At 38.4% G+C, this 14,302-nt stretch overlaps 1 protein-coding gene across 1 annotated transcript; it reads left to right on the top strand.

Annotated features, from left to right (window-relative positions):
- Positions 1 to 941: 941 nt before the first annotated feature.
- Positions 942 to 14,235, top strand: LOC146489610 (uncharacterized). The gene is made up of 15 exons (XM_085104563.1): positions 942 to 1,205; positions 5,097 to 5,243; positions 5,532 to 5,673; positions 5,916 to 6,148; positions 6,295 to 6,444; positions 6,918 to 7,059; positions 9,157 to 9,413; positions 9,560 to 9,709; positions 10,183 to 10,324; positions 10,857 to 11,113; positions 11,262 to 11,411; positions 12,299 to 12,440; positions 12,977 to 13,233; positions 13,381 to 13,530; positions 14,005 to 14,235. Exons 1-15 carry the CDS (start codon positions 942 to 944, stop codon positions 14,233 to 14,235), a joined length of 2,814 nt encoding a protein of 937 aa, XP_084960689.1.
- The last annotated feature ends 67 nt before the right edge of the window (positions 14,236 to 14,302 follow it).

The following is a 14,302-nucleotide window of genomic DNA, read 5'->3' as shown; positions in this document are numbered from 1 at the left end:
TTTTTTTCACAACTTAAAAGTTGTGAAAAGAAATAGAATATCGAGACTCTTTTCCACCCACAATAACAACTACAGCTAAGTGTAGCGTGACTTGTCGCTAACACAAACAAATACCGTCAAAGTGTGTGTTTCAAATTACTTAATTTTATTTCTTAGCAGGCAAGCAAAATAGACAATTTTTATTTTTTCACTTATTTCTTATGTTGGGCTTTGCTTCTGACAATATTTATTCTATTTCGTTGAGCAGTATTCTTCTACATTATTCACTAAACTTTTTTATTGTTAATTTGCGTTACCAGGCGATTACACATTGTTTGAGTATTGAGTAAAGTCACTCTAATTTACATCTAGCAACACGACTTTCCGGTTTTCTGATTTCTGTTGGAGAAGTTCACCGTACACAAGCACGGAAAGAAATCATCGTGGAGGGTAATTTTTGACATTTTCTTAAAACAAAAATAGAAAATGCCCAGTCACTGCTTTGGTCTCTTGTGATCGTCAACAACAAATATCAACGTGATATTGGCAGAGAAAACAATAAACAAGGGCCGTGCGCTCGATAAATATTTGTAATTTCAAATGTCATTTATCTTAAAACTGACAGGAGGGGACTTACTCGACAACTATCATCTTTAAAAGAAACGATGTAGCAGACAATAAAACAAACAAGACGGAACTTTTGCGCTGAACAAATTTCGGCATACTTTAACAACAAATCTGTAACACCACGTCATCATTCCGCTTTTGTTTATTAATGATGGTCAAATATACGTATATTCTGATCTTGCGTGTGACCGATATAAGTTGAAAAAAGTTATTTTAAAATGAAGTACAAAACCACATCAATACTACCAATAAGCTTGCACGCATTCCAGTTTTAACCACAGTCTACTCGGGAAGACCGCTAAATCATCTTTCACTTTTTTCTCAACTATCCAAAGATGACATTTATACGATATATTTTACTCATGTTTGTTGTCCCTACTATGGGACAAAACTCGTTTTCCAACATGATTTCCTTTGACAATAACAATTACAACGTGTCGTGGACTTTTAACGCATCTTCAGAAACGTTTCAGTTTTTGGTGGAAGTGCGAGCAACCGGCTGGGTTGGATTTGGCTTTGCTTTGAATGCTCCTACCAATATGATCAACTACGATGTTGCTGTGGGAGGCGTGCTTAATAATGGAACAGGTTATCTACAGGTATAGTGGCAAAAAATGTGACGAGCTACTTCTATCAAAGTAGACTAATACTTCAGTTTGTTAAAATATCTCATCTTGTGTTAGTAACCGTCTTCACTTGAGTTGAGTACTGAAACGTATTGTTAAGTATCGATAAAAAATCTACCCAACATACGGGTGTCTCATGCTCACTGCAAACTCTAGACTGCTTGACAAAAATTAAGGTTTTACTACTTTCACTGTTCAGTGTTAAACAGCTAATCCTTTTTTTTTTTTTGATCATGGAAAGAACATTGTATTAAAGTACTCTGTTGCCATTTTCTATCATTCAGGCACAGTAGCTTATGGCGTAGCTAGGCTTGTAATTGATTGTTGTCGAAAAGTTAACCTAAGGTTGTTGTTGTTTTTTCTCGTGTAATTTTCATACTGTCATGTTCGAAGTAATGCTGACTTAACAACGGTGTCTCCTAACACAGAGGCATATTGCGCGGATTATCGGTGAAGGGGTCGGACTATGGTATATCAGTTCGGGAAACGCCGATCTTAGCCAGGGCTGTTGGAATCCAAATAGAAAATTGGAAGTAATCAAACATTTTCCCGTTTTTTGTCCTGCATAGTCATTTCCAGCAATGCCATCAGCTACTTTAGTAGGCAGCTACTCCCGAGATACCCAGAATGAAGGATATGAAAAATGTTTAGTTTTGTATGCATATTGTTGTAAGTCAGTACAGTAAATGATACTTACCACACAGTACAATCGCAGTTTCACGTTGTCTGCTTTTGTTTTGTTAATCACCAAGGAAACAACATCAGCTGAGTCATGCAAGAACCCTTAGGTCTATAATATTGACATTAGTGAAGTGTTTGTCGAGTTTTTGTTTTAAATTCCTGGAGACATAAATAGCAAAAGCATGTTTTTTAAAAAACTACAAAATCGTAGTAAACTTGGACGACTCATGTATCTGCTCACCAAAAAGTGACATAAAACAACTTAGCATCTCTCGTGAGCGCTTTGTACGCTTGTATCAAATATCTGCCTAAATGATGAGTAACCACCGCACGAGAACAAAAGCATCTTTTAAAAGTTATTTCTACTTGCCGGCGGAATAAAACAAGCCCTTAATAAACGTTAAAAAGTTGTAATGGTCGCCGATGATATTCATCACAAAAGGAAAACGGTAATCAGTCCAGCACAAATTCCATCAACCAAAAAGACATTCGGTCCTGTTTTATTGGCCGTTTCACGCACACTTTGCAGTTAACGAGTGTAATTAAACACTAAAATTGACAAATTACACATTACAACGGTAAAAACTTTGCACGAATAAAAAACCAGTCCTGTTTCTAACTATCAATACTTGCAAACGTCAAAGAATTTCACTTCAATTACATCACAGTGTGTTTGTGAAGTATGTTTTAAAGCAAAGTTTTCAAATTTATGCTATCTTACTGAAACGGTCAGCACTTTTATTGAAGTGCTTACTGAAGTCGCCAACTAGTCAAGAGCATGCCTTCCTAACATTGATTTATTACAACTATCTAAAGCCCCATTTATAATTACTGATAAATAATTGAAGACTTTTATTCATTGAAAATTTAGTGAAAATTGACGTCACCGATCAATGAAAATTGGGATCATATGCCTTTTTTTGGAACTACGGAATGAAACTAACGGTCCGTAAAACAATGGATTTTTTTAGTCCTGAATAGTAAAGGATAAACAACGCGATACCGGCGTAAGTAATACTAAAACACCTTTAAATTTTATGTCACTCAAACACCGTCGCACTCGAAAATTAACTTCGGATTAGCCTGCGTGGCAAGCGTTCCCGCAGAACGAATTTTTCCGCATCCCGGCCGCGCGAAAATTAGGGCGAGAGCAAAAAGTCGGCGGACGGGGGTAGGAGGGGGAAGCGAGGCCCGCAAACCCCACGATTTTGAAAAACCCGTTCGTCCACGAACGGGGCTCCCGATTGGTGCTGTGTGGTCACTTAGAGTGACAGGTTTGACAAGTAGCTATCAAATTTTCGCGAAGATCAAAATGGCGGAACATGTGGAAGATTTTGAAACGTGTTTGAACGAAGTTATATCGGAGCTGAGCGAAGCGGGGCTTTCTTTTACTTTGAAAACGGAACAAGAAAGGGCAATGCAAAGATTTAATGGCCGTATTGCCAACAGGATTTGGCAAGAGTTTAATTTTTCAGTTGTTTGTTATGATGTGTGGAGTGCGAAGTAAAAGGCAAGGAGGCACAGAATACTCCAGTATTATTGTTATTTCTCCATTGCAAAGCATAATTACATCCGGTTCATTCAAGAGCAAAATACTTACGGATTTAGTGTAGCTAGCTACTTCTTCTGAAACATTTTTTTTTTCAGTGCTTACACAACTTCTGGCTTAAGTTCTTTGTGTTTGAGTATGGCATTTGTGGCCGCTTGCCAATTCTTGTTACACAATTGCCGCACTATTTGTTTAGTTTGCTCCTCGTGAGGAATTCTTGTTGTAACTTGGCCGGTAGAATTAACGATCACTACTTTAACTTGAAGTGTCCCATCAATTGGTAAATCGTCGATGTTCAACTTCGATTCGACACAATTCTTAACATCCTGATCAGCTGTGGTTGCAAATTGTAAAGACTTCCGAGAAGCTTTCTGTGAGACGGGACTAGGAGAGTTGACATAAACAGTCTTGTGAAAAGGACTGCTGCCCGGTGGCGTTTCGAGCAACCGCTTGGATACGTTAATTTTCTGCTTTGGTGAATTTTACAAGCAGCCTGACCACCTATCGAATTCTGCACAAGTTCGTATAGTGTCCCCAAATTTCTAATTTTACAAGGATTGCACACACGCTCAGGAAATAACTTGGTGTTTTCCACTTTAAGTCCAACCGCCCTGCAAGTATTGGCAAGAATTTTACCGTATGAATCTTTTCTTTTCGATGGTTTGAAAAGATTTTCTGAAGAAATATCACCAGGTTTAGATACTGTTCCAAATTTTACCTTGAAATCGCACTGACAAACTCTACAGCGATCGCTTGGAGTTTTCGCGACTCCGACATCACAACCTACAGTATTTCGGGGGTTTGACAAGTTCGATGAAGCGTTTTATTTTTCCATATCCGGTAATCTGTAATTGGCTAATTTGTTGACCAGCTGTCAATCAGCGAATGAAATTAACCGTGACAAATCGGTGGGCGTTTTTCAAACTCAAGGGGTATGCGGGCAAGCGTTCCCTCACCTCCCCACTCCCATCCCCGTCCGCCAATTTTTTGCGTTCGCCCCAATTTTCACGCGGCCGGAATGCGAACAAATTCGTTCGTATGGGAACGCTTGCTATGCAGGCTAAATTCGGATGGACTTTTTTATTAACGACAAACGGTTCATGGACTTCCGTATTTTTTGAAACTTACTTTTATCGTTCTATTTGTGCTTATCATTTTTAAGTTTTGCGGATAGCTTCTTTTAGTCAAGGTTTTCGGGAGAACAATCTATAACTGACTGTGCTTCCTAAATAAATAAAGCTTTTGATGGAATGCGGCGTGGACTGGTGGTTTGCGGACCGGACTTGTAATCCGAAGTCTATCTATCTATCTATCTATCTATCTATCTATCTATCTATCTATCTATCTATCTATCTATCTATCTATCTATCTATCTATCTATCTATCTATCTATCTATTATAATTATAATTATTATTATTATTATTATTATTATTATTATTATTATGGTTATTATTACTATCATCATCATCATCATCATCATCATCATCATCATTATCATCGTCATTATCATCATCATCATCATCATCATAATCATCATCATCATTATCATTATCATCGTCATTATCATCATCATCATCATCATCATCATCATCATCATCATCTTCAAGTAACAAAGCATTTCTTGTCTCAACAGGATTACTACACACAGGGAAGAGTCAGACCGACACCAGAACAACAGCAAGACTTCGAGTTACTAAATGCCACTGAGCAGAATGGAGTAACCAGTCTAACATTCAGTAGGAAGAGAAACACCACTGATCCTCAAGATGTAGTGATCCAAGTGAGTAATCTATTCAACTGATGAAGTAACATGTGCATCAACTTGAAGACCAGTGATATTATAATTCACTGGAAAACCGGCGTAAACACTTAAACAGCCAGCTACAAAGAGTTATGATACCGCGCGACTGAAATTTTTTTTTTTTGATTATTGAAACTTGCTTATAAGGTTATATTTCCGACGCCAAATTAAAGTAATTAAATTTTTAACAGACATAAGATGTTAACTATTTTAGAAAGAGTAGCATTGTTGACATGAATAATTTCTAAAAATGCTTTAATTCTACAGCAAGGTATGTCGCTGTTTATAATATGGGCCTATCATTCCTCGGGTGATGTAGAAGCGGCTGCGTTTCCTCAGCACATAAACACCAAAAGAGGTGTGATGCGACAAACACTCATACCTGCCATTACGCCATCGCCGACACCAGGTAAGATTACCAAGGTCTTTTGATTGTTTTAGTGAAAAGTCCTATGGCCTAACAAAAGATACTATGGAGGCGCGGCTAAGTTCCGTGTTTGAAAAATGCCGAAAAATAATGAATGCTACTAGAGATAGAAAAAAATTCCATGTAAACACAAAGGAAACACAAAAACAGAAATCAATAAATCTGCGAGTGGAAACACATTCTATTTTTGTTTTCCTTAGCAACAACGACTCCAGTAGTAACAGCCACACCTGTTATGGAAATGCGACCCATGCATTTTGCCAACTTTCTGTCTTTTGATAATAACAACTACAACGTGTCGTGGATGTTCAACAGCAGTATGGACACGTTACACTTTATGGTAGAAGTGAGGGCCACTGGCTGGATTGGATTTGGTGTTGCCACTCAAGCTCCGAACAATATGAATGGTTATGATGTGGCTGTTGGAGGAGTGTCGGGTGGAGTTGGCTACCTACAGGTAAACTGCTTATGGATTTGTTGGTTTGCTTGACTGATTAAAAGGAAAAAAGGCTTTCCTAGAAACAAATGAAGATCTAATTAAAAATAAGTTCGTTTAATACTCGTACGTATTCGCCTGACTTTTAATTTGAATTATTCATGTAGGATTATCTGACTGTTGGCCGAATGCGACCTCAATTGGATTCTCAGCAGGACTGGATATTGAGCTATTCCAGGGAAGAAAATGGCGTAACAACGTTAAGATTTTATCGCCAGCTTGACACCGGTGATGCTACAAATGATACGGTGATTCAGGTAAGAGTCTTTAAGGTATCTTTCGAAGGAAAAAAAGAAAGGCTGACAAAATTCCGGCTTGAAGGGGATTGGAACCCATGAGCTCAGTGATTTAGCAACTGAGCCGCTTTTAAGCCCACTGAAAGCTGGTGAAGCGGTATACTTGAAGAGATAGAAATATAATATATGACCATCATATCTGAGTACCATGGATAAGAGAAATATGAAAGAAAAGAGAGGATTGCAGTTATGTTCGAACCTTTAACAGCAGCTGCGAAAAGAACGCCTGATACCATTCTTTCTTTTTGTAGCGATTAACTTTACTTACATAAATTCGGTGGCCCTTCATTTAATATTTCAATCATTATTTAGAACTTGCTTTCTGGCACAGCTAAGCAGGGTAAAGTCTCAATAGAGGGCTGATTGTTATTATTTTAATGATTATGAGACTGTTTTTACACGAATATAATTAGAAAAATGCTTTAATTCTACAGCAAGGTATGCCGCTGTTTATAATATGGGCCTATCATTCCTCGGGTGATGTAGAAGCGGCTGCGTTTCCTCAGCACATGAACACCAAAAGAGGTGTGATGCGACAAACACTCATACCTGTCATTACTCCATCCCCGACACCAGGTAAGATTGTCAAGCCTAGCAAAGTAAGAACAGATGTAAAATTACGAGGTACTAGGAAAGACCTAAGATCTTTTGATTTGTTTTTGTGAAAAGTCCTAAATGTTGTTAGGAGATATTGGAGAGGCGTTGTACTGAGTTCCCTGTATGATGAATATTTAACAATTATCCTGCGAAATCGCGCGGAATATCGCCTGATACTTAGCCGACGAGGCCGTAGGCCGAGTGGGCTAAAATCAGGCGATATTGCGCAAGATTGAGCAGGATAATTGTTTTATTATTCAACACATTGATAACAAAGCACAGGTTTATAGCAGAAAAGCTGGAGGCGATCTTTATTTGTCAAAAAAGAAACTTGTAACATTTTCCCGCGCGCGGACCAGCATGAATGAAAGTGGCAGCTTTGTTCAAGTTTGAATGAGATCGAGAGCGTTTTACATCAAATGAAAAAATTGAGTACTCGTCTAGTGCGCCAATCGCTCAGGCAAAATTTCCACAAATTTCTTGCCTCAAAAGCTAAAACCAAGCAGTATTTTGAAGCTGCGAAGGATTTGTTGTGTCAGCGGAGCCGAGCTGAACAGACTGGAAAAGCTTTTAAACGATTTCTAGGGTGAGTGTTTCTTTGTTTACTACGCAAGCAATTTCACGATCTTTCCTCAGTGGTTTAACAAACGCATCTTGTGCCTTGTTGCATGCAAGAACTCTAGATCTTTTATGAAACTAAACGGTCTTTCAAGCGGCTCTGATGCTTTTGAGAATAATTGCTTTGTTCTCCCTCCCTTTTTTGTCTGCCAGAAAGCTAGAATTTCTCGGGACACTTCAGCTCGAGCGCGGATTTTTTCAGGTGCCGGGTTTTTTCCCATCTCTTCAAGACAAGTCGAGATCTATTTTAACGGTTGCGAGAACCAATCTAAGGAAATACATGTGCTGTTTGTAATTTCTTAGCCCTAGAATACGGGACAATCCAAAAGTCTAGCGAAAAATATATCAAACGTTTTTGCTGAACTGTAATTTGCCAGTTCATAAACAGAAAGGTAAGCAGTCGTTTTTGCACTAACCATCACAATTCTTAACAGCAAACTTGGTTGTCTTCTTTGTGTTCAGTACAAAACAGCGTTATTAATAGTTTGGTGTCCTAGCAAGGTCGTTACTTTTTGAAAGTGCACTGCAATTTTTCTCCATCCCCGACGCACAAAAACTACGTATATCCGTCAAATATTTTTCCTCACGCGCGATTGGTGTAAACGCCTTAGGTGACCGAATATACCCCAGCTAAAACTGGGGAATATCCGATGATATTCCCCAAGTGACATTACCCAATTTTAAAAACTTCAAGGCGCGTCAAATTTACAATAAAAATTAATGTCAAGATGGGGGAGGGGGGGGGGACGGTTTGTTTTTGTGACAGAAGGGGAGATAAACCTGCTTGTCGATAAAGTAGTATCAGAAAACAACATACGCTCTACACGTTTTTGACGGTAAACTGTCCTTAAACGAAATGTTCAAATACTCAACCTCGTTGCTGCATGTTGCGAAAAATATTTGAAGGATAATAACCGCAATAGCCTCCTTTGGCTTTAAAAATATGCTCAGATATTTGTCCTTGGACATTATCTGCTCCTCGAAGCTCACAGTTTTCCTCGAGCTTCGCTCTCGCAAAACTTTTCGCTTCTCGGAACAGATAATGTCCACGGACAAATATCTGAGCATATTTTCGCCCCAAATGGAGGCTATTGTTTATCTTTTTCCACTGAAGAGAGAAGCAATTCCATGTAAACACGAAGGAAACGTCAAATAAAGATGTCAATACCACTGCGAAGTTTGAATATCACTTGAAAGTAATGGATAAAGTTATCAAAAAACCTTGCATTTCACACTTTGGGAAAATGTCTGCTTGTTCATTCTCCAATGTTCAGGATAATGACTTGAAGTCTTACTTAACGGCTTCCATGAGGAAAGAAAGTGAGGCAAAGACAGTGCTTGTTGATAAACTGCGATCACCTCGAATCAAGTAATAGTAAAATGGTACATGTGATGCCTTTATTGATTTACCGAAAGCGCCATGCTGGCTCAAACACATTCTATTTTTGTTTTCCTTAGCAACAACGACTCCAGTAGTAACAGCCACGCCTGTTATGGAAATGCGACCCATGCATTTCGCCAACTTTCTGTCTTTTGATAATAACAACTACAACGTGTCGTGGATGTTCAACAGCAGTATGGACACGTTACACTTTATGGTAGAAGTGAGGGCCACTGGCTGGATTGGATTTGGTGTTGCCACTCAAGCTCCGAACAATATGAATGGTTATGATGTGGCTGTTGGAGGAGTGTCGGGTGGAGTTGGCTACCTACAGGTAAACTGCTTATGGATTTGTTGGTTTGCTTGACTGATTAAAAGGAAAAAAGGCTTTCCTAGAAACAAATGAAGATCTAATTAAAAATAAGTTCGTTTAATACTCGTACGTATTCGCCTGACTTTTAATTTGAATTATTCATGTAGGATTATCTGACTGTTGGCCGAATGCGACCTCAATTGGATTCTCAGCAGGACTGGATATTGAGCTATTCCAGGGAAGAAAATGGCGTAACAACGTTAAGATTTTATCGCCAGCTTGACACCGGTGATGCTGCAAATGATACGGTGATTCAGGTAAGAGTCTTTAAGGTATCTTTCGAAGGAAAAAAAGAAAGGCTGACAAAATTCCGGCTTGAAGGGGATTGGAACTCATAAGCTTAGTGATTTAGCAACTGAGCCGCTTTTAAGCCCACTGAAAGCTGGTGAAGCGGTATACTTGAAGAGATAGAAATATAATATATGACCATCATATCTGAGTACCATGGATAAGAGAAATATGAAAGAAAAGAGAGGATTGCAGTTATGTTCGAACCTTTAACAGCAGCTGCGAAAAGAACGCCTGATACCATTCTTTCTTTTTGTAGCGATTAACTTTACTTACATAAATTCGGTGGCCCTTCATTTAATATTTCAATCATTATTTAGAACTTGCTTTCTGGCACAGCTAAGCAGGGTAAAGTCTCAATAGAGGGCTGATTGTTATTATTTTAATGATTATGAGACTGTTTTTACATGAATATAATTAGAAAAATGCTTTAATTCTACAGCAAGGTATGCCGCTGTTTATAATATGGGCCTATCATTCCTCGGGTGATGTAGAAGCGGCTGCGTTTCCTCAGCACATGAACACCAAAAGAGGTGTGATGCGACAAACACTCATACCTGCCATTACTCCATCCCCGACACCAGGTAAGATTGTCAAGCCTAGCAAAGTAAGAACAGATGTAAAATTACGAGGTACTAGGAAAGACCTAAGATTTTTTGATTTGTTTTGATGAAAAGTCCTAAGTGTTGTTAGGAGATATTGGAGAGGCGTTGTACTGTGTTCCCTGTATGGTGAATATTGAAACATATTTCTACTGGAGAGAGAAACAATTCCATGTAAACACGAAGGAAATGTCAAATAAAGATGTCAATACCACCGCAAATTTGAATATCACTTGAAAGTAATGGATAAAGTTATTTTAAAAAAACTTGCATTTCACACTTTGGGAAAATGTCTGCTTGTTCATTCTCCAATGTTCAGAATAATGACTTGAAACACGCAGACAGTCTTACTTAACGGCTTCCATGAGGAAAGAAAGTGAGGCAAAGACAGTGCTTGTTGATAAACTGCGATCACCTTGAATCAAGTAATAGTAAAATGGTACATGTGATGCCTTTATTGATTTACCGAAAGCGCCATGCTGACTCAAACACATTCTATTTTTGTTTTCCTTAGCAACAACGACTCCAGTAGTAACAGCCACGCCTGTTATGGAAATGCGACCCATGCATTTTGCCAACTTTCTGTCTTTTGATAATAACAACTACAACGTGTCGTGGATGTTCAACAGCAGTATGGACACGTTACACTTTATGGTAGAAGTGAGGGCCACTGGCTGGATTGGATTTGGTGTTGCCACTCAAGCTCCGAACAATATGAATGGTTATGATGTGGCTGTTGGAGGAGTGTCGGGTGGAGTTGGCTACCTACAGGTAAACTGCTTATGGATTTGTTGGTTTGCTTGACTGATTAAAAGGAAGAAAGCTTTTCCTAGAAATAAATGAAGATGTATAATTAAAAATAAGTTCGTTTAATACTCGTCCGTATTCGCCTGACTTTTAATTTGAATTATTCATGTAGGATTATCTGACTGTTGGCCGAATGCGACCTCAATTGGATTCTCAGCAGGACTGGATATTGAGCTATTCCAGGGAAGAAAATGGTGTAACAACGTTAAGATTTTATCGCCAGCTTGACACCCGTGATGCTACAAATGATACGGTGATTCAGGTAAGAGTCTTTAAGGTATCTTTCGAAGGAAAAAAAGAAAGGCTGACAAAATTCCGGCTTGAAGGGGATTGGAACTCATAAGCTTAGTGATTTAGCAACTGAGCCGCTTTTAAGGGGGCAATTTAGCTAAATTTGAATGAAATTTAAAGAAGTTTTAAGAAGGGATAGAAGAAAGAAAATGATTTTTGGAACACCAACAGACAGTTGATACTCACGCAAGAGCACCCCGGGTTGTCAGTGGACTAACTTGGTATCCTTCTATTAATTATTAAATAGAAACTCTAATTTTAAAACTTCATTAAATCTTCAATATTTCTTATTTCTCTTAATTTAATCAATCCTTCTAAAAAAAACTACTCCTCCCAAATATATCCAAAAAATCACCCAAAAATTCACAAAATACCCCACAACACAGATTCATGGGATTATTATAGGGTTTTTGGATTGCTTGAAACGTGAATGAGAAATTGCCATTAAAGCCATGTCAAGTGGCAGAAAAATGGCGTTTAGGTGAATTGCCCCCTTAAGCCCACTGAAAGCTGGTGAAGCGGTATACTTGAAGAGATAGAAATATAATATATGACCTTTATATCTGTGTACCACGGATAAGAGAAATATGAAAGAAAAGAGAGGATTGCAGTTATGTTCGAACCTTTAACAGGAGCTGCGAAAAGAACGCCTGATACTATTCTTACTTTTTGTAGCGATTAACTTTACTTACATAAATTCGGTGGCCCTTCATTTAATATTTCAATCATTATTTAGAACTTGCTTTCTGGCACAGCTAAGCAGGGTAAAGTCTCAATAGAGGGCTGATTGTTATTATTTTAATGATTATGAGACTGTTTTTACATGAATATAATTAGAAAAATGCTTTAATTCTACAGCAAGGTATGCCGCTGTTTATAATATGGGCCTATCATTCCTCGGGTGATGTAGAAGCGGCTGCGTTTCCTCAGCACATGAACACCAAAAGAGGTGTGATGCGACAAACACTCATACCTGCCATTACTCCATCCCCGACACCAGGTAAGATTGTCAAGCCTAGCAAAGTAAGAACAGATGTAAAATTACGAGGTACTTGGAAAAACCTAAGATTTTTTGATTTGTTTTGATGAATTTAAGTGCTAAGTGTTGTTAGGAGATATTGTAGAGGCGTTGTACTGTGTTCCCTGTATGGTGAATATTGAAACATATTTCCACTGGAGAGAGAAGCAATTCCATGTAAACACGAAGGAAACGTCAAATAAAGATGTCAATACCACCGCGAGTTTGAATATCACTTGAAAGTAATGGATAAAGTTATTTTAAAAAAACCTTGCATTTCACACTTTGGGAAAATGTCTGCTTGTTCATTCTCCAATGTTCAGAATAATGACTTGAAACACGCAGACAGTCTTACTTAACGGCTTCCATGAGGAAAGAAAGTGAGGCAAAGACAGTGCTTGTTGATAAACTGCGATCACCTTGAATCAAGTAATAGTAAAATGGTACATGTGATGCCTTTATTGATTTACCGAAAGCGCCATGCTGACTCAAACACATTCTATTTTTGTTTTCCTTAGCAACAACGACTCCAGTAGTAACAGCCACGCCTGTTATGGAAATGCGACCCATGCATTTTGCCAACTTTCTGTCTTTTGATAATAACAACTACAACGTGTCGTGGATGTTCAACAGCAGTATGGACACGTTACACTTTATGGTAGAAGTGAGGGCCACTGGCTGGATTGGATTTGGTGTTGCCACTCAAGCTCCGAACAATATGAATGGTTATGATGTGGCTGTTGGAGGAGTGTCGGGTGGAGTTGGCTACCTACAGGTAAACTGCTTATGGATTTGTTGGTTTGCTTGACTGATTAAAAGGAAAAAAAGGTTTTCCTAGAAATAAATGAAGATCTAATCACAAATAAGTTCGTTTAATACTTGTCCATATTCGCCTGACTTTTAATTTGAATTATTCATGTAGGATTATCTGACTGTTGGCCGAATGCGACCTCAATTGGATTCTCAGCAGGACTGGATATTGAGCTATTCCAGGGAAGAAAATGGCGTAACAACGTTAAGATTTTATCGCCGGCTTGACACCGGTGATGCTACAAATGATACCGTGATTCAGGTAAGAGTCTTTAAGGTATCTTTCGAAGGAAAAAAAGAAAGGCTGACAAAATTCCGGCTTGAAGGGGATTGGAACCCATGAGCTCAGTGATTTAGCAACTGAGCCGCTCTTAAGCCCACTGAAAGCTGGTGAAGCGGTATACTTGAAGAGATAGAAATATAATATATGACCATCATATCTGTGTACCATGGATAAGAAACATTTGAAAGAAAAGACAAGATTGCAGTTATGTTCGAACCTTTAAAAGCAGCTGCGAAAACAACGCCTGATACCATTCTTTCTTTTTTGTAGCGTTTAACTTTACTTACATAAATTCGGTGGCCCTTCATTTAATATTTGAATCATTATTTAGAACTTGCTTTCTGGCACAGCTAAGCAGGGTCAAGTCTCAGTAGAGGGCTGATTGTTATTATTTTAATGATTATGAGACTGTTTTTACATGAATATAATTAGAAAAATGCTTTAATTCTACAGCAAGGTATGCCGCTGTTTATAATATGGGCCTATCATTCCTCGGGTGATGTAGAAGCGGCTGCGTTTCCTCAGCACATGAACACGAAAAGAGGTGTGATGCGACAAACACTCATACCTGCCATTACTCCATCCCCGACACCAGGTAAGATTGTCAAGGCTAGCAAAGTAAGAACAGATATAAAATTACGAGTTTCTAGGAAAGACCTAAGATCTTTTGATTTGTTTTTGTGAAAAGTCCTAAATGTTGTTGGGAGATATTGTAGAGGCGTTGTACTGAGTTCCCTGTATGATGAATAAT

Source organism: Pavona decussata, unplaced genomic scaffold (assembly GCF_977016875.1).
Source record: "Pavona decussata unplaced genomic scaffold, jaPavDecu1.1 SCAFFOLD_4, whole genome shotgun sequence".
Taxonomy (NCBI): Eukaryota; Metazoa; Cnidaria; class Anthozoa; order Scleractinia; family Agariciidae; genus Pavona; species Pavona decussata.
This window is presented reverse-complemented; position numbering and strand designations above follow the sequence as displayed.